Source organism: Euwallacea fornicatus, chromosome 4 (genome assembly GCF_040115645.1).
Source record: "Euwallacea fornicatus isolate EFF26 chromosome 4, ASM4011564v1, whole genome shotgun sequence".
NCBI classification, from domain to species: domain Eukaryota; kingdom Metazoa; phylum Arthropoda; class Insecta; order Coleoptera; family Curculionidae; genus Euwallacea; species Euwallacea fornicatus.
In genome coordinates this window covers 1,003,206-1,025,951 of record NC_089544.1, presented here as the reverse complement: position 1 = coordinate 1,025,951, position 22,746 = coordinate 1,003,206, and the positions used below count along the sequence as shown (strand labels likewise).

Below are 22,746 nucleotides of genomic sequence, written 5' to 3'. Positions count from 1 at the left end.
CATTAGCCGGGGGTTATCACTCCAAACCCATCAGGGGTCAGCTCCTAGAAGGTCGAATGTTAAACACACACAAGAACTTTGGTATTCGCTCATGAAGACTGTTGTTTTTTTTTTATGTGAAATTTCCGGCCTATTATGCAACTTGCACAATTTTGATTTGGAGCCTCATTTACAGGGAAAAAAATGTAATTCTTTACTTCGATTTCTGGACCTGCTGGGTACTTGACAAGAACGCGGCCGCCGGCTCAGCTCGCTCTCGACAATGTCAGTGAACGCGGAGCCTTCACAAGAAATCCTAAGCATAAATTTCAATAAACAATTAATTTAATAACTGCTCAACGTGACCACCCCGTTTGTGAGTGCAGAGATTCACACGTCGAAAAAAATCAAAACTCATTCTTCGCGACATCGTTGGATCGTTGCGCACTCCATCAGCTGCTTGCAAGATTCGATTTTTCCTGTGGTCTTCGTTCTGAATTTTCCAAATTTTCCAATTTGGAGATCGCCGGTTTGGAAATCTTTCCGCATAAACTCTCGCACTTGCACGATAATTTCCCTGGCAAAATCCCAATCCGTTTTTCCTCCAAACGTGTACGTTCTTCGGAACTTACTCAAAACCTACGAAATCTACCCTAAATCTGAAGACTCTGCGTTCACTGACATCGCCGAGAATGAGCCGAGCTGGCGAACGCGTTATTGTCAATTGCCCAGCAGGTCCAGAGATCGAAATAAAGAATCACATTTTTTCCCTCTAACTGAGGCTCCAAATCAAAATCCAGCAAGAGATGAAAAGTTGCATAACAGACCGGAAATTTCACATAAAAAAAAAACAACAGTCTTCATGAGCGAATACAAAAGTTCTGGTGTGTTCAACATTCGACCTTCTAGGCGCTGACCCCTGATGGGTTTGGAGTGATAACCCCCGTCTAATGTGCCCCGAGAAGTGCACCAAATTTCGTTACAATCCATACAGCCGTTTTCGACTTATTTTCAAAATAAAAAAAAAGTGAAACTGACCCGCTGTATCTCCGGAACGAGACAATTTCGTATCTAAGTATATCGCCACGAATCGATACATTCTTGACCAAGGCATGTGTGGTTGAGCCTTGACCCCCTCATTCTGGGACACCCTGTATAACTGCACCCGTCCACATTTTTCATTTTGTTATGGATAGTTGAACGCGTGCAACCTAATTATAGTTCTATTCAGTTGCATCGAGCTTTTGGATATAAATCCGCCATTTTCGTTTTACCGCACGTGTGTACTAATTTTTCCCGCTTTTCAGCTCCGGGCCATTCAGCAACGGCGCTTTCCTGCCGAATCGTGCAGGAGCACCAGAGGTCACATGGCTCCGGAATAAATTTTGCTACCGTTTAAAACAACCAAGTATCTACTCCGGGGACAGAGCAGAGGATAATAGAGCAGCTCTAAATTTTTGAATATTTTTTCGCGGGTCAAATAAAGTTCTGTTTGTTGACAGTAATTTGAGTAACAACTTCCAACTTTAACTAGCGTTACTTGAACTCTGGCTGGGTCTCTATCTCATTCAACTTGGAATGTGAACTTTGAAAATATCAAGCGTCGGCCCGCATGGGGACACTTTATGGAACTTATCTACATGAGTTATTGCTTCTTTTATAGGACTAGTGCCGTTCTATGTCAGTTATCGTTATTAAAACTCGACTTTTATTCGAACATTTCGTATTAAATTGCAATACGTCATTATGCGAGTAGCAAAGTGTTCTCACGGATCCGATATTTTACATATCACCTGCAACCTCGCCGACCAAAAGAGGGAAAGAGAATCAGTTGTTAATAGTATAGGGGGGCAGTTAGGTAACCCCCCAAAAAAGCATATTAAATCGCACAATGGCCTTTTCGCATTAAAAGAATACCCCAAATTCGATATCACAGAGAGAGAGAGAGAGAGAGAGAGTCCCGATCCAGGAAAGCAGCTTAAATACATCCAGCTCGAATCGGTCCTGGTTGTGGAATCTAATTTCCCTATTGCATTTTTATAAATGTCCCATTTTGCCGAATCCATCGAGGAAGATAATTAAGGAATTCTTCTTGGGCCGTGAATATCTTGATGTTATTTAATCCATTGGCGAGATAATGAAGGCGCAAAGTTGGGGTTTGCGCCAAATTTTCTTGGTTGCGAAGCTTAACACGATCGTGCTCTTCGCGTAGTTTGATGCCGAAGACTTATCGAGTTATTCTTAGACATACAGGAAGATGTAAATATTCGACACACGTCTTGTTAGTGTTTCGTCTTGAGTAAATCGAACTGTTGTTTGGGCGATCGCTGGACGTCCAGTTCGAATCGGCCCCAAATGCGTGTGATTCGGGTCTCGAACGGGTATTGTGTTTTGTAATTCGAGAATTTACAAGATGGTCGCCAAACTTAATCTGCAGGGGATAATTTCACGTTCGGACCACCCCGAGTGCCCTGTCTCAGAGACAGTTTCGTGAATAAATAACCAGCGACCTCGTTTTCATCAAGCCCCTTTTGTATGGTTTTTAAATTGATTTGGATCCATGCAGATCTGAAGCTCATTCATCCGAAATGATCAATTTCAGGACTGGGAAATTACATTACCCAACTAACGTCTGCGGACCCCTATTCGAGGAGGAGCTCGAGTTTTGGGGTTTGGACTCTAACCAGGTGGAGCCATGTTGTTGGAGCACTTACAGCGTCCATCGAGACACTCAGGTATGTGACAATTCCTCGTCCTTTGATTCACTAATCGACCCTTAATTAGATCATTAAATAGGAGATAGTCCTTCCTTAATAGAGTAAACGTCGAGTGGCCCCGATATTCCCGCAATCGATCCCAATTAAGGGAGGTTTGGAGGGCAAAACAAAAAGAACTGCTTATGCCGTATATCACTTCTAAAGGATTTACCAATAAGCGACTAATTAGTTTTTCGGCTAAATTGGATTGAATTTCATTAAATTAAATAGCTGGGTGGTTTCGATTTATTGATGGATTAATAGGCCGATAATGGGGCTATTAATTATATCAGACAGCGAGCTCGATCGTGTTATTCAAGCACGATATGAGCGTCAATAATAGGAGCTGCGATTTTCTAAAATGAGCATTTGAATGCGTGATCAAGGGCGATTACGAGGGTGTTCAGAGCGCGGGCAAGTGTGAACGTATCAATTTAAAGTGCACATTTTGACAGATCTTAAGGCCCCCGAAACGTTAAGACGTTCCCCTAAAAAAAAAAGCCCCATCATCAATCTTCGGTCCTTTCATGATTTCTTGTTAAAGCCCGGAATAGTGACAAACGGCTTAATCAAAAGCGAAGATAAATTTAGTCAAATAACGTCGCTTTCAGGTCAGTAAATTAATACAGAAGCAAGGCCTTATCTCGTAACTTTCCGCTCACATGTCTATTAATCCCGCTTGAACGTAAGCAGATTAAGGCAGAGCATTTGCTCGGTTTGAGACCAGGTGTCGGCCAGATTCTATAAAATCCAGCTGTTTGTCCCGTTTTTAGAATTCCACTCCATATCAGTGCTCTGATAAACCCTTCGATCGGACGAAAATGCTCAGAAGACAGTTGGAAACGTCGCCGCGTGATTAATGTAGAAACGATACAGCTTACTCGTAAATTTAAAGATCACTACTAGAGATTGGAGCTGAGCACCACGAGCAACGGACGTCTCCTGAAAGCTGTCGGCATTTTCACCTAACAGCTGGTTTTTGCGTTCCTGCGACTTGGGACCGCCCCAAGCCGCCAGGGGTCGCTGTTGCCTCAGAAAATCGCAATTTGAGCTTTTTCCCGGCTCAGAGCGGGCGAACGCCCACGAGTTCTGACCACGTGGCGCACAGTTGACTTAACGTGTAAATTTTTTCCTCATCTTCGCGTTCTTCGAGTCGACAATACCTTTACGGATCCGGATCGTTAAGGTTAACCATCTCGAACCCAGCACCGAACGTTCTTTTCATCTTGTCATCAAAAAGGGGGCGGGAGGAAGCCCACTCACAATCCGTAAGAAAATCAATTCCAGCTGGACCGGATGTGCCAGACCGTGTGGACCGCAACGTTTGTATGTACTAACTCTGGCAACTACCCTAATTGAGACCTACACAGTGAAGTTACTGGAGAGAGATTAGAAGCCAAAGGTTTGTGCCGCGATTGTTGATTGCAAACCTAACATGCCGAAAAGCACTTTCACGACGTGTTGATTGACCCATGAATATGCAGATTTTGATTAATCAGGGAATGCGCCAGTTCAGTAAATATTTTATCTTTAAAATTACCAGAATTAACATTTACCTCGGTCAGATAAGTGATATTTACACGTATGTACATCGCATGTAAACGCGATGCTGATGGATTCGAGTACGTACATTTCCATTTAATGACATTAACGGTGATCTAACGATCTTTCTTCCAGGCGACCCTGGCAATTTTGGATAAACTGGATATCGACGCGGATAGACCGAGCGATGAAGACGTTGCCAGAATGTTCGGCTACGAAGAAGCGTATCACGCAGGTACCCTCACGAGATGGCAGAAACTCAAACCCAAAATATGGGCCCTTTTCGACGAACCATATTCCTCGTCCTCGGCCAAGGTACCTCCGCTCAATGTGCAACATCGAAATGTGAATATCATTTTTTATTAACTTTTAACCTCTCCTCACTGAAGGGCCTGTCGTATGTGCATGTCGTTTAAGAGTAGCGAACCTGAGCTGTTAATTGTCTGCAATAAAAATATTAAATTGCATGTTGTACGTGTAACATGATCAGTTCAACTAGAACTTTATGAGCATTCCAATTTAACGTTGGCGAATGATTTGAAATTTTATTTTTAGAGCAGGACCCGCCACCGAAGCATTGTGATTCGTTGTGAAACAGATCTGTCGCGAGAGGGGGTCAAAGTTGCGCGGTATGCATGAGCGGCCTTAAAGTGCGACATTAGCTACCCCCCGAAGTACGCGTAAAAGGCGCTACTTTTCCCCCTCGCAATGTGTCTTCGACACGTATTGGAAGTTTTAATTCGCGAATATGTTACAGTTGGGCTCTAACTTTTATCGTTTTGTTGGTTTTGCAATAATCGTGTTATTTTCTTGCCTACTGGGAAGTTAGATCGAATTAAATTTCGTTATTGTGTTACGACGCCTCACTCAAAAATTCAATTTGTGTTGTCAGGCTCAAGAAAACAAATAAGGGCGAGATTTGTAATACTGGAGGCACAATACACGTCAGATGGAGGCTCTTAAGTGCATTGTGTATTGGCGTCTAAAATTAAACTTGGGTTATCCTTCACGAATTTCCCATGTTGGCCAGGAGATATGTCGGATTTATTGAGACAAGCGCCCGGCACAACGGGTAACGTTGCTTAAATCCGTCTTCCACATTCATCTGAACGTTCAACGTTCTGTGAGCGTCGCTTAGCGAACGCACCGAATTGTTAAATAAAACTGAAATTGAAAAAAACCAAACTGTCATTTACTGAACTTGTGCCGTAAGTCGCCCCCACCGGGTCCCCGCATGGAAATTTTTACGGAACGTCTTCCACGTGAGCTGCTAGAAGGTAAGATCACGTAGATAGTTTCACGCAATTCCACGGTAGCGACCGATCCATTTAAACTGATTCCAACGAAACCGATCGGCAAATTCGAACGCAAAATCTTGAGGCTCCATCGAAATGTCAAAGATTTCCGATGTTAAAAGTCCATCCCTAAAAGAGGACCTCAATCCCCAACAAGCTCGGAGTTTAGTAATAGGTTAAATTGGAACATGTAAAGGCTTGACCGGAACATAAAAGCTATTGACCGCTTTTCCTAAAGAAACGCTCACTTTAGAAATTGGCCACGTTTTTAGGGGTTTCAGGCAGGGGAGAACGTTTCTAATTTAGTTCTGAAAAGGAAATTCAATTTCCTCTTGGAGGTAGACTCTAAATTATTAAATAAGTCTTATAATTTAGGCGCCATGTGTCCGAGCGAGAGTCAGAATTACTAAAAGCAGTTAACGAAGGACTTTTTACGTGTGTGAAATGGCCAAGAGCCGTGAAGTACCGTTTCACCCGAATATCAGACGTAGGGCCGGAGGCGGCGCGGCCCTGAAGGATTCAAAACGTGATTAAAAATCGCGGGGTGAAATAAGAAAAATGTAAATTTACGATTTTTGCCCGACCGGATTCGTTAAATTTGCACTAATAACGAGCTACGAAGATGCTTAATTCCGTTGCGCCTCCCTGCCTTCATCTTCAAAGGTTCGCGATATCGAATCAGCCTTAGGCAGTCACTTATCCGTGGATTAATTACGTGTAATAAAAAGTGATAAAATGTTCACTAAAAACATCAAAGTATCAATTATCGAGTGATGTAATAATAATAAGCGACAATTGCGATTATGGAACTTCGACGACTTTAATAAAATTAAGAACGTCGTTTGGTAGTCATGAAGGGGGAGGAATATTGATTAGACTTTGGCAGCAATTTGAATATTCACGACAAAGGAAACGCTCGTGGTGACGCAATAACGTGTCAATTATGATCGAGATTTGTGGTTAACCACGTTTAGCCCATCGCCCCCGCTCGTGGGTACTAATCCCCAAGATCGACTTACCCGAAAGGTCGAACTGTAGCAGAAAAGGCCATGGAGGGTTGACTGAAATTTTAACGTCGCCCCTTAACGTAGGCCTTAAAACTGGGCCATAAAGTAGCGTTTTTGTCGATACACGCTTTTCATTTTATTTTCTTAAGCTCTCGTAAATAAATTTAGGGCATGCCGTTGCCAACATCTATAACGCAAAGTTTATTTTGAGGAAAATTTCCTTTGCTACGTAGGTTCGATTTTTGGCGTGGTATTTGCGACGACTTTCCCTTGGAAATGCTCATTTTACATTGTGAAAAAATTTAAGAGGCGTGCGGAGCGCATGCTTAAGTCAAATCTTCTTGGGAATCTTGCGCATTTACTGGCGCTTTAGTAATAGTTTACACGTCGAAAATGTACACAATCGTCTAAAATTTAAAGCGGTTCACAAAAATTCCGTTCCGAAAATTCATTATTTTTACTCTGAAATCCTCCATATTACCACCTCGAGGAGTTTCACAGGCGTTTCTGGAATATTGCTCTATAACATTTTATTGTTAATATTTCGACAACTATGGCTTGTCAAGATATCGGAACAGTGTAAAACGGTTAAATTTCTTGAAGCGTCTGACACGTCGTTTTCTCAAAAACTAGCGACGACGTACGTACATAAAAAGTATTTCCTGAAAGGGGCCTCCTGCAGAACCCGAAGAACCAGAAACTCGTGGAATTTTGAAGGGGTGCTAAATGAGGATCCTGCGCATTAGTGTCCATCCACACCGACATTAATAGCTTTAACGTGCACAAAAAGTTCAACGATTTCAAACCAAATTTACCATTCGATTAGCAATGACTCCTTTCCCCTTTGTTGCATGAAACTTTTTGCCAGAAGACTCATCGAACATCTTATCGAATGTAAACTGCGTGACATGGGAAAGGAAACGCCCCGTAAAAATGGTTTTATTTAAATAATTTTTGTTCTGCATGTTTGTACGTGGAAACGCAAATAATTATTAAATTTTCAGCCATATTTATCAACGTATTTATGAATTATTAGAAATTTTAGTTTTTTTTTTACTACAAAAATCGCAATAAAACATCAACAATATGGCTGCAGAATGTCATTTATTGGTCTTCAGTGTGCTTTTAGATTGATCAAATACGCCCTGAGGCGGAATGCAGCGAAATTTTCATCAATTGGGCGCGTCTGAGAGGTCTCTATTAGTGGGTCTACGACAGGGAGGTCATTTAGGGAAATCGTCACCAGATTGAATCGTAGTGTAAACACTGTAGCGAGATTTCAGGCATGGTTCCAGGAAGAGCAAACAGGCAGGAGGAGAGGTACTGGATGATCCTGAAGAACTAGAGAACGCCGCCTTTAAATTATGGCCCTAAGGGATAGGTTCGTCGGAAGCGTCGGAAGACGCTGGCGGATCAGAGATTTGCCGAATGTGGAAAACCCATTGGGGCTCGAATCGTTAATCGCCGAAGACGCAGTTTTGGACTGATTTCCTGCCGTCCCCCTCTTGTATCACCCCTCACCGAAACCATCGTCAAAATCGCCTACAGTGGTACAGAGAACTGATACAACGAAATCTGGAATGGGATAATATCGCGTTTAGTGACGAATCCAGATTCCGTTTGGCTATGCATGATGCTCGGGCAAGAGCAAGAAGAAGACGAGGTGAAAGACGCGATCCTCGGTTTATAATACAGAGACGTGTCCACCAGACTGCTGGGTAACGGTTTGGGGCGCTTTGCGTATGGTTGCAGGTCAACTTTGCTTTTCATCGGAGGCAGTATGACAGCTCAACGATACATCCAAAAAGTTCCGAAACCTCATCTCGCTCCTTATCTGGAACTATCGTTAATCCAGTTTTCCAGCACGACATTGCACGACCACACGCGGTTAGACTGATTGTGGACTTCTTTCAACCAAATGCAATCAATTTGCTATCTTGGCCACTTCGCGCTCCGGACTTCTCACCGATCGAACGCGTATGGGACATTGTAGGTAGAAGGTTCTATAATTTACCCCGTCCCCCACAAACCCCAGCGGCGCCGTGCCATGCTGTCCAGTTAGCCTGAAACGAGATCCCCGAAGAGGACATCAATCAACTCATTAGATCCGTGTCTAGACGTGTAGGGAAGTATGTGAGGCACCGCGGAGGACAGACAAATTATGATTTTTTGTTTCTTTTTAACGATTAAATTTGTCCAATTTTTTAATTAAGTGATTGTTCTAGCGCGCGTACCGAAAATCACTTTCACGGGGTGTTCCCTTTTCCGTGTCACGCAGTGTATTTCGACCGCAAAACAGATTTACCATATTGATATTTCCATGACATTTTTCTGAGGACAAATATTTTGTTTTCCAGATAGTGGCCGGAGCGTCTGTATTTTTTATTTGCGTCTCCGTGTTCTCCTTTTGCCTGAAGACCCATTCGGAAATGCGGGTCGATTGCGAAAACAATAAGGACAATTGCACCGAGCCCCATCCGTATTTCCTAACCGTGGACCATTTCTGCAATGCGTGGTTCACTTTTGAGCTGTCGGTGAGATTAATCGTAAGTATTTTCCTCAGTTTGCAGAAAATTGAGCACCCCCCCTTACCCGCCCCTTCGAGTGCTACGGCCCGGAGTTGAGCAAGAAAATGCGAGAAAAATGGCGATTACACGGGATGTTTTTTTGTCGAAAGTTTACAGAAACTTTTTTCAATTATTTTTGTCGAGGAGTGCAGTTCGAAGAACTTTAAATTTAATTGTAGCTCGTGCTGCATGTGGTGCTCGTGGATCGCGATTGCGGAAGACGCGGTACCAACGAGTCTTTAATAGCCAGAGTTAAACCTGGAAAGGAAAGCACGAAGTCGTGACGGGTTTGAAACGAGCAACGTTACAAAATCGAGTTTCTTCGTCGTCTCTTAAACCATGTCGCATTTGCCTTCCAATTACGGGAGTTTAAACTACAGATTCCTTAAATGCTGTAGCACGAATGTCAACTACAAACGCTCCTAATCCGAAAAAGTCGAGATCTAGCGTGGTATTTCAGTGAGGTGACACCACATGATAAATCACAGACTCCGTGAAGATTTATAATCATCATTTCTTATGGTGAGGTGGAGAAAAAATTGCGTGTCTCGACACCTCCAACAAACGATTTCTCGCGAACAAACATAATCCTCCGTTATTTATACATCTCTTCTCCACCATCGATGCTTTCCATAAATTTTCCTTTATAAATACCGGCCGATGCATCACTCATTTTTTTCCCTTCCAGGTCTCTCCGAACATAATCGAATTCATCAAATCTCCAGTTAACATTATCGATTTTGCTGCTACTTTAAGTTTTTATATCGATATGATCGTGATTTTCGAGAAGAAGAACGAGTTATTGGACTTTTTCAGTATCATCAGGATTTTACGGCTGTTCAAGCTTACGAGGTAAGTTACGAGGTTGTATGTGCTTGACTTTCTTGCTTTGGTTTTATTACATTTGAAAGTCAATTTCCCGCTCAAACGTTTGAGGAGGCCGAAGGCAAAGTCGTTGTTATCCGTAAAAGAGGAGAATAATAATATAAATATTTAGTTCCTTAAATAAAGTTGTTTGCGAATCTGAAATGGAAAGCAAATGTTGTTTAATCCAAGGAAAGGTGCCATCAATCTTTCCAGCTCAGACAACCAGCAATACTTTTAAACATTCCCGAGGGACAAGTCCTCATCGCCGGAACGGAGGTAAGAGGAGGCGTTATGGATTATTGTTTTGATTTACTGGAAACTCGGCCAAATTTTTTCTTCGGGAAATTTCCGAAAATCGACGAAAACGACGAATTGAGATATTTCCGTTCTTTTGCGGAAGAATTGTGGGTCGGCGAGGTTCGACGACCCGATATCTGTGCCGTTTCATAAAAGTAGAGGAATTAGAGCAATGGTGCCGTTTTCTGGAGCAATATGAGATGCAGATACGTTCGTGTACGCGTCATTTATCATTCTGTCAGGGCGTTATTAGGGGCGACTTATTACGGGGTGTTTGTGCACGGATTAATGGAAAGTGTTAAGGACGTGTGTGTGCCTTTGCCATCGTGTCATTTTCATACGTTGAGGAGTCTCCACGGTGCTCGAGGAACGCCGGGCGGAGACCGGACGGGAGCCGATAGACCAACATGGCGGCGCAATTGGTTTAAACAATGCGTGCTCTCGGGAGTGAAGGAAACGTGTCTCGACGTGCCAAAATTGAAATTACTGTGGTACCGTTTACCTAGCAATCACACGTGCAGTCGTAAAACGTCAATTCTGATGCATGGGCAGTAAAACTACGAATTATTACATTCCCCAGGGGAGGGACCTGACGACGTGACGATTAAAGAGTTTCATCAGAATTTAAATTTGGGCCGACTTGAATGTTCCATACGGACCTACATTACCGTAACGCAATTCCAAATTAATCACTTGTCGATTGCACGTTATGCCATAAATGTAAAATCGATTCGGAAACAGTTTCTCTAATCAATTAAATGTAAATTTAACTCAAATGTCTACAAAGTAAGTACGACACGTGACGGTGAAATGTTATGAGATTATATTCACATCTGCGTCCAATCGCTCTATAAAGGAACCGTTCGAAACTCGTTAAATGTGTCACTAACGCAACACTGAACAGTATCTCTAATTCAATTTTAGGCATTCCCCAGGATTAAAGATACTCATCCATACGTTCAAAGCATCAGCGAAGGAATTGGCCCTTTTGGTCTTCTTTCTCGTCCTGGGAATAGTGGTGTTCGCCAGTCTGGTTTATTATGCGGAAAAACTTGACGGGGTAAGTTCGCATAAATGCCCAAAAAAGGCCACATGTACCTTTGCAATGAATGACGAAAATTAAGGTTTTCATGGAAGACGCGGGCGCAAATCAATGTTATTGTCTAGACACTTGGATTTTGCCACTGCACCAGGACTTACAAGGGAAAGTTTCTATATTTAATCCGAATCTTTCCTTCCCCCCTTCAATACCCTCGAGACAATTAACAAAGCAATCTCTTATACTCTTCGTTCTCGTGCTTACACGTCTCTTAAATGAAAAGAAGTTTAGCTCGAGTCTTTCTCTTGGACTTAGGGAGTTTACACGAGTTATTATGGGGGATTTCGCGGTGTCGCCGTAACTTATGTCTCTGCGAAGTTATTTGGCTTTAACGGCGATAATTTTCCTCCAGGATAACAAGCAGAACGTCTTCAAAAGTATTCCGGAAGGGCTTTGGTGGGCCATAGTGACAATGACCACCGTCGGGTACGGGGATATGGCTCCAAGGACGTACGCCGGCAAATTTGTAGGAGCTTTATGTGCTTTAGCAGGAGTACTCACTATTGCCCTCCCAGTACCGGTGATCGTGTCGAACTTTTCTATGTTTTACTCGCACACCCAGGTGAGTTTTTTCGAATTTTTTATTCACTCTATGGCATTGTCTATGATGATAGGCTAGGGCGAAATTACCCAAGCAAAGGCGTAGGGTCTTACCTGTGGAGCAGCCAAGGAGGAAAAAACTCGAAAGTGTTGGTAATAGGAGGGTTAATGCCATTAAGCATCACCACCCCGCAGTAATTAAGGATGCCTTTGGAGGGTCGAAAATCGGTAAGTAGTCGACGAACGTCAAAGAAGAAACGATTTTGAACTCCTCGAGGGACATCGTTCCATTGTGATTACCACAATTAACTGAGTTGAAATGGTGCACGTGATAAAAATTTGATGGCGTTTTCTGTTTAACTAAGGGTGAGTGGTGGTATCACCCAAGGTGATCTCAAATTACGCAAAAGCCGCCTTAGCAGTACTTCTCTAAGCCTCACGAACTCTACCATGCAAAGATAAGGCGATTGTAGCGATTTCTTCGCCTTTTTCTTGTTTCGAATTTACTTGGCCCCTTACGAGCACGTTCATTAAAACTCCGTTTTTTAAAGAATCATTATTTTTTCGCTGATTCGGTTTTTACGAGCTTAAAAGTAACCAAAAAGGTTAATCTCGTGCCGTGAACCCCCGCTTGCCCACCCGGGGCACATAAACGTAATGTAAATTAGACGGTGTGGAAATAACCAACGTAATTTTATGTTTGACGAAGGTATAAAAATATAATTGGAAGGTAGGTGACCCCAGACATCTGTAGATTAAATATCCGATGTGAGGTGGAGTGAGAAATAATGATGAAGTACCATAGTAATCCACGTAACTAGTGGAGGGTTAATGATTGATAGCATTTCGATCGAATTACGCGTGTTCCGAAGTAATACAATGACGATAATTGAGATAGCGGGGCAAAGAGGAGGAAAGGAGGCCAACAAAGTGAAAAAAAGCCATCAATCAAAAGAAACAAAATTTATTTTCGTTCAGGTCTCCGATATGTCGAGACAAGTTTCCGTACTGAACATGTAAACCGAATACCCATCGGTTCGTAGGGAAATCTTAGCGCATTTCCGCCCGCGAGTTTCCACTTTTGGGGATCGACAAGCGAAAATTAAATAAATAATTTTTAGATCTTCAGTTAATGCAGTGCAATCTGGCGGCATTCAATTAAACCACTCACGAACGGGAAATACTAAAGCGAATTTCTAGAATATCGATTTTCTAATCTGCACAACTTCAGCGATTGCAGGATAGAGCGCACTAGAGACACCTTCCTGACTATAAAATAATCTGAATTTGATTAGAGTGTGACAGAGAACCTTAGTGGTATCTTTTTTTAGGTAACGCCAATGGAATTCCAGTTATTAATCTGGCTCTCCAAGGCCCCTCTGTCCCTAGTATAGCAGTTTTGCCCCATAATGGTCCGTTTAGCATGCATGTTCCTCAAGGTAAAACGCAGTTATTAAACTCAAATTTTCAAAGATAATTACTGTGTGCTTGTACAGTAGGAGAATATAAGCAGAAGATTAAAATTAATGAATACCGGAAAATTCAGGTAGATACAAAATTCCAGGTGTAATCATTCAGGATCCCACGAGGAAAAATATGGATACACGCTTATGCAATCTCTATTCAGTATAATAAATTTAATTAACGGGCTGCGGCTCTGTGAGGTTTGACCCAAAGGGGCAAATTCAAATTTTCTTTTCTATGATGGAATTAAGCATTATTTGCATGTTTATTCAGCGTTTTTAACGCTTTAAGCCAGCTTCCTGACTACCACCATCAACTGAAAATGAATAATTCCGTGTTTAAAACGCGAATCACGAGCGTCACAATACAGTGTGTCGCCTAAACATTTGTACAAATGGGCATAGTGTACTGGCACATTCCACTGAATGTGCCATATAAGAAAGTTGCTTGTTCCTACTTTAATTTACTTTTTATTTTGTAATTCGGGAGTAAATCGCTTTTGAACACGGAAAATTCGTTTAAAACCACAAAAAAAATAATAAAAGCAGGAATTTTTGCTTAAGGCAACTTTAGCCGAGTTCCCCTATTTGTTGAATCATCTGGTGCCCAATACTCCTTTGTACCGTTGTTCTGTGAGACCCCGTACGCACCCTACACGGAATGACGTTTCTGTAGAAAAAAATTCTTGTGTCTCAGGACTGTTTTGGTTAATTTCCAATTTTTAAGTGGTTTATTTTTACGGCCTCCATTGTTTTTCCCTTCTCGTGTGTAAGCGAACCTGGTCGGAGGGCAAAAAAAATTAAAATCAATAGCTCGCAGGGCAACACAGAAAGACATTTAAAAGCCCATTAGCCTAAAAAGTTAGTGCCATAACATCAATTAATGTGACCTATTTGTGAGTAGTTTCACACGTTTGCTCTTAGTAATGTCTCTGTAATATTGTTATCTCTTGCCTAAAGTAGTTCGTTTCTTCCGATTTACAGCTATTCTACCGGCTTTGACGCCATCCTCTTCTCCTAATTTCGCGATGTCTCCCCTACACTCATTCTCCACCGGAGGAGGAAGCATCGAAACATTGCCACTCCAGCCAAAGTATCTTCCAGGTAACTTTAAACCAATCTAAAAGTAACTCTTTTTTCTTGTTAATCTTTCCCAAGGTTTCAAAAGGGAGACTACATCAGAACCGAGAGAAGTCACCACGCTGTCAACTCCCCAGGAAAAGAGCGTTAGCCCGTCTAGGAAATTATCCCATTCCCATAAAGTGTACCCTGCAGATGGTGCCAGCAAAGAAAACGACATCCTCGCCAGTGCGTCTGCCTTGGCCATTGGAAGCTCCACGGAAGTACTGGTCAGCATAATTGAAAACCAAACCGGCATGCGGAGAAATTCCTTTCTCTCAGGTTGGTCGACCCCTATCAATTATAACCCCACAGTAAAGTCGCATTAATTGTTCCGACAGTCCATTCGGCCAATAGCGAAGCGAAATCCCCTTCGACCATTGGGGAGGAAGACATCGCGTTCTTCAAGTCCTCCACCGCAGGAATCACCGCAATTCTTCAGTCCTCCCCGTGCAAAGAGCAGCAGATCGAGAAGGTTGAGGGAATGGTTGACGAAGAGCTTGTAAATAATAATTCTGAGTGTGCGATGACAAAATGCAAAACCTTGAGCCAAACAAGTATTGTTGTTTAAATGTATTTTTATTAATAAATGTTTTTTAAATCGAGGTGGGATTTCATGGTTGATTCAATTAGCAATACGCACTTTCTACTTAACTACGCGTCCGTGACGCAACTACGCACCGTAAACATAGAATTCTAGATCATACTGTCCCTACCGAGTCCTATCTATTGCATCCACGAGCCTCCCAAATATACTCTAATTTGAGTTGAATCAAGTCAGGGCGGCAAAGAGTTCTGCAATCGCAAGCACCCACTTGCGGCTAAGTGCCTCAAAGGAACGCTTATTCTGGGTATTCCAAATTCACAGATCTAGATTTAACGGAATAGGTTTCGACTCGGGGTGTAATATTTAACATCTAAAATTCCACGTTTTGGGGTGAGGAAAAGGGCAGAATGCAAACAGTACAAGAATTGAAAAGCTGTTTTCTGAGAAGGACCGTCGCTGTTTCTGAACCGAGCTACAACAATCGAGTTGGTGCACGTTTGTCGTTGGTTGTCGATGGTAGGGGTGGAAATACGTGCCGAGGTATTATCCGATAGGGCATAGAGCTCGAGACACCGACTCTGCTAACGAAATTTTAATTTTACATTAGAACTCGAACTTACCTATTATATTTTTCGTCCGTGATGAAAGCTCCAATTAGAAAGAAAATTGTGACAGCTCGAAGCTTTACTACCAGACACGAGACGAAAACCTTTTTTAATTTCGAGCCTTATATGAGCCTGATTATAGTCATTTCTATATTATAAAGAACTGTAAACAAAGGAATCGGTTGGAGAACTGTCATTGAGGAAGTCCAATTTAAAGTTCTCCTCTAAGAACAAATGTGCAAAGAGAAAAATGCGGATAATGAAAGAACCCCATCTGCTAACCTTTAGAAAATATTTCGTCAAGAGTGTAATGAAGTAATATTGAACTTATTATTTTCTTGGGAGATAGACAATTAGAAGAATGTGAGACGTATTGAGATGTTTCATTCCGATAATTGGAATTTTTTCATTTCGAATTCTTGTCGACCCTAATGAACCGCTTTCGAATGCCCGCGACGAACAACAAAATAAGAACTTGTTGCATGTGACCTTTTACGCCCTAAAAAAGGCCCTATTCAGACCTAAGCTCTCCTCGTCAAACCCTACAAATTAGTCGATAATGCCCCCATAAAGCTGCTGGAGCTATCAATAGCTCTTTATTAAATCAGATACAAACGGTGACCCTTTTGATCCCTACTTCCTTTACGACCCTTACTTGGGCTTTTCGGCTCGTTTCAAGGGACGTTATGGAAAATACCTTGAAGAATACCTCATCGGCGGGCGAAGGGATTGAAGAAGTCTCGGCCGCCGCGGAAAGTACGGACGCGAATTGGGCACTTTTCGGCCGCATCGGAATTTTTTTGGTTTTTTCGAGAATGTGCGTCCCGTTACATCGTGTGCGCACAGGGGTCGGTGGATATTTGTTAATTTCGGTGAATAATACATCATGGCGGAGCCGAGCTAGAGACGGCGAAACCTGAAGGCAAACAACATAGTGCTTCCATTAGAAAAGAGCTCTGTGAAATTTTTAATTTTCTGGAATTAGTTGGTGCCCAGGAAAGGTTATTTAACAAGCCCCGTTGGCGCTTTAAAAACATGGTAAAGACCACAAAGAGGGATGCTAATTTCACGATTTAAACAATACGGGGATAGGAAAATTTTCATGAGGGTAATCTAATTTGGGGCGAGAGGAACGCTGAGATATTACGATTTCACCTGCAAAGCGTGGGGTATCTCGTCCCGTTCTGATGCGGATACGTCCTATACGTCTGAGATGAATCGATCATTTTCTTTAACGGAGACCCCGTGACTGATGGTTACCCTTGGTTGTTGGTCACTTCGCGTGTAGTTCTTGCACGGCGTTGAACACCGGAACCAAAGAGGCGGTGAATCTCTCATTGCCTTTCAAAAACCGGCGAAAATTAATTATAAAAACGATAATAACGGTTAACGAACGTGTACGAAACGTGAGTCGAGGAAATAAAATATGCGATACACTCTCAAATTTCTCTTTCCACGACAACCTACCAAAATATTCATAGCACGAATTGAATGTGGGTTAGAAAATGAGCAATATACTTCAGCTACGCGTGAAAGAATCATAAGGGTTTCGACCAATCGGACGGCAGTCGATTTCATAACATGTTACCTCCAAATGTAAACATGAAATTTGGGACGGGACGTCCCTAAGGATAATCAAGAAACACTGTCATTGGGATGTATAATCAACATTCTCCGATCTATCATTCAACGGAGGTAAATTTCGGAAAGGTATTTAATTAGTAATTACTACCGAGATCGTTAGATTCCATCGATATCGATCTACCGGAGTATTTTCGTCAACTTTAATCGTCCTCCGCGGTCCCAAAAATACTTTGCTTTTCATTAATAAATTTCGGAGAGAACGATTCCGTCAAATGTCGCGTGAACGATAACGTTAAACTTTGACGGTATTTATTCTCAACATCCAAGAGTAAAATGCAATAAACATTATCGATAATCGAAAACATTTCGATGGAGTCTTGATGCCATAACGCTGCGGCAAGGCCGTTATTTTGAAAGTGAAATAGGAAAATTTTTCAGCGAAAAACATGTTGCTGTGGATAAATAAAAATTTCGTTATCATACATCAAATTCTAGACACAAAATGGAGCCCACTCTATATAAATTGAAACGAAGTGTGCAGGAAGTGCACAAATGCCCGATGTTCACGGAACGCAAACTTTGCCATTGGGATATGCTCATTGAAACGTACATTTCATTAACATCTGCACCTGATGGACATTACGAAATTCTCAAAGAATGAAGAGAACGGAAAATCACCTTTCCCCTCCCCGATTTTTTCCTTGTCGTGTCCCGTTCGTTCGAGATTTGTCGTTCTTCGTATGACAAGTTACGACAGGAAAACAAATCGGAGAGCCGATTTGCATATTCTCCACTAATAAAAATTAATTATTCTGGCATTGTTATTATTATTATTATTATTATTATTCTCTCGTCCTTGTTCGAAGTTACCTGAAACCTACACCCTTTTGTTCATTTCACGCAAAGCCAGAAAAGGGGTGTTTCTCCGATCTCCTTTGCCTATGCGTCAACTCTCGGAGCTCCAGTTTATTGCTGGCTGTCGCTGACTCAGCGCTCGCCCAGCGCCGCTAACTCCGGGCCCGGTTACCGAAATATTATGATTTATTATCCACCGTAAGCAACCTGTTCCTCAATTTCGGAATTCCCACATTTTTGGACTACCAAACGACCAACTCAAGATTTTTCAGTTTGACAGATTTTCAAGAAATGTTTTTTGGTTTACTACAAGGCTCGTTTTGATGGTCGTGGAACTAAAAACATACTTTTAAAAACCCAGTTTGTGAATGATCGTTAGCGAGGGCAGAGAAATAATCGATAGTTCGCCTGATATTATATGTGTACTGAAAAATCAGGTCAAGTGAACCAGTGCCTGAAAGGAACTCATTAATAAGTTATGATTTTGACGTCGGGGAACTTTCAAGGTAATTTTAGTTGTAAGTCACTACTACGGAAGTTGTTTCACAAGATTTCGTGTTATGCAACACATCGAATATGGAAATTCACGAGCAGCTGAAAATGTTTGTGGTAACCGGTGCATCATACAACGATAAGTTATGCGGGCCGATGAATTCAACTAACTCTCTCTCTCTCTCTCTCTCTCTCTCTCTGCACGTCGAAAAAAATTGCATTTAACAATTTCAATCTTCGCAACGAAATTATGGAATAACACCAGATGGCCGAAGAATATTCTATCGACCTTTTGTCGTAATAAAATTTTCATGCTTCCAGATTAAAACTACCAGCCGAGGAGCATAAAAGAAATATTATGGAAACAGAGAATGCTCGGAAATAAAAGTTTTTTCTTCTGAAAGGAAAGTTGTGTAGAAAGTTTCCGGGGGAATAAAAAAGATTTTTGGCGTCGATAATAATCGGTGGAGCCATAAGGTGTTATCAATTATCGTCGTTCCGAAGTGTTCTAGGAAGCGCCGTGATCTTTAATGGCCGTGCCCCTTCATTGGCTCTACGTGGTCGTTCGAGGAATTTGAGTGACCATAATCATTTTTAATAGAAAGCATTCCTGCATTCGATTTTTAACAAAAATTTCACGCCAGGCACCTTTAATTGAAGCCGTTAAACCGCATCGATGGACTCCTAGTGACCTACACGTATCCCATCCGTTAAGGATCATTCCGTCAAAGTTAACGATTCAAGTGAAATCAATTTAAATTAGCTTTAGGAAATTTAAATGCACGACCTTAATTTATGCGGGATATTTTCATGTATTACGGAATACCCTTCTGAGATATAAATTCGAAGTATTTCGAGATTTTGAATTCACGTTGTCGTGGAAACGTTGAATTTGTTCGATTTAACCGGGCCACACTGTATGTTTTCTTACATGGCGCCTAATTCGCTTGCCTGAAAAATTCATCGAAACTTCACTGCCCATATGAAACTGTTTATATTAAACTTTTAGAACTTTCAGTCTGTGATTCGCATTTCATTAATCCTCTTTTCCTCGAACTTCATGTTGCAGTAGTTCGAGTATAATTCGCTTACCTTAAAAATTCATTGAAACTTCACTACCCGCGTGAAAACGTTCATATCGAGCTTTTTACAAGTTTAAATCTTTGATTTGTATTTCATTACTGCTCTTTTTCTTGAATCTTATCGCTTTTGTCTCCGATTGGTCGCTCAACGCAGGATTTCAACATAAATGCGACGCATCCATTACGTAGCCGTATGCATTGGAGCTTAGTGATATTTTTTAATTAATGTGTGTGCTTAAAAGTTTAGTTAACGACTTGTTTCATAAGCCGAGCTTAAATGGAAGACGTTTGATTCCTCAGGCTGAAACCGACTGAAAACTAATCGAAAATTTTCGGGTTTTGGGTAATTTCAGAACGGAACGTACAAATTAAATCGCGTCTCGTGATTAGGAAAATATATCTAGAAAAAGGACCTTAACAACGGACCATCATGGGGACGAATCAGACGCAGATCCTTCGAAAAATCGAGAGAACGTGGCAAATACAAAGATGAAGATAATAGGCAAAGTAATTGTCACTGAGACCTTAGTTTACGCTCAGTGATCACTAGCACTGAAGGGAATTGAAACGATAATTCTTACAACATTTAGAGCAAATACGTAGGTCTTAACAAAACAATTCCAAGAGGAAAATTGGAAGTTTTCAATTAGACTCCTATAATACGAAGCAGCTATTAGCTTGTCTGCTCAACGCAACACCAAAATATTCGGGGTGTTTACTGCTACGTATGCAAATGCAGAAAATCACCGGAATTATACCGGATTAACACCAAACCTATTTCGGTTATCTCAAGTCGATTCAAAACTCGCTCCGAAACGATCAAATTTAAAGCTACAAGTGCCCAAATTTCTTAAAAAATAAGCAAAAATTTTCTCGCGTTTGAGAGCTTTCATGTAGTCTAAACGTTATGGTTAAGGCCCATTTTTTCCCTTTAAACAGCGAAAAGTGCTAACTCTATTGCCATTCCAGTATTTAATTGTAAAATTGCACATGCGCAGATGTTAGGAGAGTGTCGTAGATAAGGCCTCGGTCTTTAAGGGCGCCCCAGACGCCCAAATATTGCACGATGTTGTTGCGCGTCTGAGGACTACATCGTGCACATTGCTCAAGTATTGAACGATAATTGTGCCTGTTGGAAATTAATTGCACAATATTTTTTAGTTCATGTAAAATCCCCATGGCGAAGTGAAATGAAGACCGCGAAATTATTGTCGAATTTCTACATCGTGAATATCCCGCATTGTGGAAGATTGAAAGTGCAGAATGTAGCGATAGAAACTTAAAAGATAATGCGTGTACAGTGTTAATTGAAAAATATAAGGAAGTCGACCTGAGAACCAGACAAAGAAACCGTGAGAAAAAAATTCAGAGTTTGAGAATTAATTATAGAAGAGAACTGAAGAAAACAAAAGCATCCTATTGGTCGGGAATTGGCATTGCTGATACTTATGTGCCTGAATTAAGGTATTTTAACAAAATTAATTTCTTGCAACTCCGGGGAGTTCCCAAGGACGCACGTTCTACAATAATATACCAAAATGAAGAAGAAGGGCTCGCAGATGTCTCGGCAGATGTGCGAGAGCAAAGTGTATCACAGGTAAGCAAAAACAATTTATTTGGGTATTTATTTACGTAATAAATTTTATTTTAAATGACATTGTCTTGCCAAGCGACTTTCCCTTCCTTGTTGAAATACTCACAGAATTTTTACCTCATGTTTTTCGCAGAAGTTGATGGATTTCGTCCTCGTAGGGGCTGTAGCGAATATAACAGAGAATTTCCTATATTGAGTTTAACGTCAGCATCATCATAATTATTGTCCTTGAAACTGTCTGCGTCCTGAACTTTTCGTTTAAAAAAATTATAGAGATTATTGCAAGCTAAAACTATTCTCCGTAATTTTTCCGGTGAGAAATTAATTGTTGTTAAAAGTGCTCTAAAACTCGATTATAATGTGCCAAATGTATTTTTTTCGCAATACGTCGTGCTCGATGTAACCTATAATCAAACGTCCTTTCTCGTTTAGTTAAATTTCTTTGAGGAAAAGGTTTCGCGAAATTATCTTTTAGAGCAAATGACTCATTCCCCATAAAAGAAAAGGGCAATTGATAATTGCCGTTGGACAAAATTTATGGGCTAAGCAGATTAAGTCGTTCGTTTGCCAGTAAATGGCCGAATTTGGTATTTGCAATCACAGTTCCGACTGACATACGTCCATTAGCCCTCATTTCGACCATAATAAATTCACAATTTGAATCTACGATAGCCATCAACACTACACTAAAGAGGGGTTTATAATTATAATATCCGGAATCAGTGTCTTTAAGCTTTTGTATGGCAACGTGCTTGCCCCCTCCATGGCACCGGCGCCATGTAGAAAATCCAATCTAGTTTCGGCCCTTTAGTAGTTGCAACCCACTTTTCGAAATTCTTTAGAAGCTAAAATGCCCAAATAACCTCGTTAGTTGCGTTGCGTTCGCATTAATAATTTAAATTAAAATTAATAACACAAAAAAATGTGTGAGTTTTGTTTCAGGAGGAACATGGAAATGTCAAAGACAGGCCGAAACCATGCATCCGGCAATCCGCAGGAAAAAAGCAGCTAATTGGTACTCAAAGAGAATGATTAAATTTGGCATGTGACCATTTACGAAGCTCCGATGAATGTGAACATCTGGGAGCAACGTGGGCGAATGAACGAGAAAGGATGAGCCCTGGGCAACAAATCCGCGCAAAAAACGCTGTTAACGGTATTTGTATGAGGGACAGTTGGGTGCTTTACACAGACGCTCCGTAAAGATCCATGAACTTCCAGTAAATGTGCGACAACCGAGTCCTCACTCGGAAAGAACAAATTGGTCATGCACATCCACACCACTCCCATCGCCGCAATCGACAATTCCACAAATTCATACGGATCAGTCATCGCATTCATATGATAACGCGGCAACATGTTTTTCGAATATTTCTAACCCGTAAAAAATCAAAAATTTGCATTACGTATTTAGAATATTCATGTATTTGCTTTGTTATTTAAAAAATACACAGTT

At 41.3% G+C, this 22,746-nt stretch overlaps 2 protein-coding genes across 8 annotated transcripts in view; both read left to right on the top strand.

Annotated features, from left to right (window-relative positions):
- The window catches only part of LOC136350824 (potassium voltage-gated channel protein Shaw-like), a 61,921-nt gene extending 46,785 nt beyond the window's left edge, over positions 1-15,136 (top strand). For 2 of the 6 annotated variants that reach the window (XM_066302905.1, XM_066302906.1), the window contains 11 exons: positions 2,582-2,714; positions 4,413-4,622; positions 8,937-9,125; positions 9,835-9,998; positions 11,235-11,370; positions 11,762-11,971; positions 12,024-12,177; positions 13,281-13,388; positions 14,397-14,516; positions 14,571-14,813; positions 14,873-15,136. In XM_066302905.1, the coding sequence (XP_066159002.1) occupies positions 2,582-2,714; positions 4,413-4,622; positions 8,937-9,125; positions 9,835-9,998; positions 11,235-11,370; positions 11,762-11,971; positions 12,024-12,177; positions 13,281-13,388; positions 14,397-14,516; positions 14,571-14,813; positions 14,873-15,102 (1,897 nt within the window). In that variant the 3' untranslated portion in view covers positions 15,103-15,136. The other 4 variants (XM_066302907.1, XM_066302911.1, XM_066302908.1 and 1 more) reach the window with 4 other exon arrangements.
- Positions 15,137-18,253: 3,117 nt separating this feature from the next.
- Positions 18,254-22,746, top strand: part of LOC136350825 (potassium voltage-gated channel protein Shaw-like) — a 90,548-nt gene continuing 86,055 nt past the window's right edge. For both annotated transcript variants that reach the window (XM_066302912.1, XM_066302915.1), the window contains exon 1: positions 18,254-18,628. The gene's annotated coding sequence lies outside the window, so the exon portion shown is untranslated. The remainder of the gene's footprint in view (positions 18,629-22,746) is intronic.